Source organism: Cucurbita maxima, unplaced genomic scaffold, assembly GCF_002738345.1.
Source record: "Cucurbita maxima cultivar Rimu unplaced genomic scaffold, Cmax_1.0 Cma_Scf00034, whole genome shotgun sequence".
NCBI classification, from domain to species: Eukaryota; Viridiplantae; Streptophyta; class Magnoliopsida; order Cucurbitales; family Cucurbitaceae; genus Cucurbita; species Cucurbita maxima.
Window position 1 is genome coordinate 2,497 of NW_019272050.1, and position 1,633 is coordinate 4,129.

Genomic DNA, 1,633 nt, shown 5'->3' on the forward strand with positions numbered 1-1,633 from the left:
GAAATTTCATATTTTTCTTTAATAAAAATAATTATAATAGTACTTTAATATATATATAACTTTGTTTATTTAAGGAAATCTGCTCGTTTTAATTCTCTGTTTAAACTAGACTTTCCATTTATTTCGGATCTGAACATCTCTAATTTATAGATTTTAAAAAATAAAATAAAATAAAAATAATTTCCCATAAAATAAAAATAGTTACGACGTGACGTTTCAGGAGGGAAATATCCAATAAAAGCTCAATTTCACCTTGCAACTGTGCGAGTTAGAAACTCAGTGAAAAAGAAAATGTCGTTTCTGTTTTCCTCTTCCCTCCATCTCTTACCGCCATCAAATCCTGCAACTTCCTTCCGTCACAACCTTCCTCCCCGTATCGCCGCGGTTCCGTCATCTCCTCTGGCCGGCGGCATCTTCTCCGTAGCTGCAACTTCTCTGTCTCATTATCCCGATGGTCACTCTCGCTGCGGACCACTTTACTGCTCCTCTTCCGCATCAATGTCGGTCGAGGAATCCACTTCAGCTTCTCAGGTTCTATTTTCGTTTTTAACTTGTCATGATTTGGTAGTGGAGGTTAGTTCTGTTGGTCTGTGGTAGCCTCTGTCGTAATGTGGGAATAGGACCGTCTTCAGTTCCGATAGCAACGAAGGGAGAAAGGAAATTTAGTTTGGTTGAGGTTATTATAATTTGGATCACAAACGAGTTCTCTTGAATTACTTCGTTTAGAGGGAAAATTACAAATCGAATAGTAATTTACGGAAAATGAATTGATCTCCAAGGTCTTGAACTACTTGAATTGCTATGCTACATCGTTGCGATTGGCTATGTGCTGATCGACGGACATTTCTTTTTGTCTTAAACTGTGAATAGTTGGAAGATAGCTTGTTGTACGCGAGAGCTTTTTGGGTGAGCAGATATGTGATAGCGTGGAATGTGGAAGTTGGAAGCGGTTCGTGCTATCTGTTTGGCAGTAAAATGGCTACACTGCGTGTTAAAGATGGTGTAGTCGAAGGTATGATTGTAATCGGTAGACCGTAACTGTGTTGAGATAAATTATGCTGATTGATTTTCTTATCAACAGGTTACGACGTGAAGATTAAGCTGGAAAAAGACCGTGGCCCGCTTCCCGAAAATGTACTCAGGAACCACTAACATTTTTAAACAAATCGTAGAGGTGAAATCTTCTTAGACGTTATTATAAACTGATAAATATCTTTGTGTTGTTAGGTGATCAAAAAGTTCCCTCATATCCAAAACTACTGCCCTTTCACAGTCCCTCTTGGATCGGCCGTTGAACCACTCCTCAAATGTCAACTTGCAGTAGCCACTTTCAACTGTAATGATATTCTTTGCTTTGTTTCTATATTTGTTATCTTATAACATTCTATTGTAACTAAATAGCATATACATTAAAGCTTAGGCCTAAGCTACCACCCTCTCTCGTCAATCTCTTTAATCTTTAGAGTTAAAAGAAAAAGATAGAGATAAAAGAAACAAAGAAAAAGAAAAAAGGAAAAAGGAAAAAGACGGGCGTGATTTTGATTGTAGAACTGTGGCAGTTATTCTTGATCAAATGTTTGGTGCTTCTGCAAAAGTGATGTATTGTGATAATGGCTATTTGTGCAGTAACATT

General features: G+C 37.5%; 1 protein-coding gene across 1 annotated transcript in view; it reads left to right on the forward strand.

The window, feature by feature from the left end:
• Positions 1-277: 277 nt before the first annotated feature.
• LOC111467685 (pullulanase 1, chloroplastic-like) overlaps positions 278-1,633 on the forward strand; it is an 11,323-nt gene continuing 9,967 nt past the window's right edge. The window contains exons 1-4 of the mRNA XM_023112669.1: positions 278-531; positions 871-1,012; positions 1,082-1,134; positions 1,228-1,336. Coding sequence (XP_022968437.1) covers positions 292-531; positions 871-1,012; positions 1,082-1,134; positions 1,228-1,336 — 544 coding nt within the window. The 5' untranslated portion in view covers positions 278-291. The remainder of the gene's footprint in view (positions 532-870; positions 1,013-1,081; positions 1,135-1,227; positions 1,337-1,633) is intronic.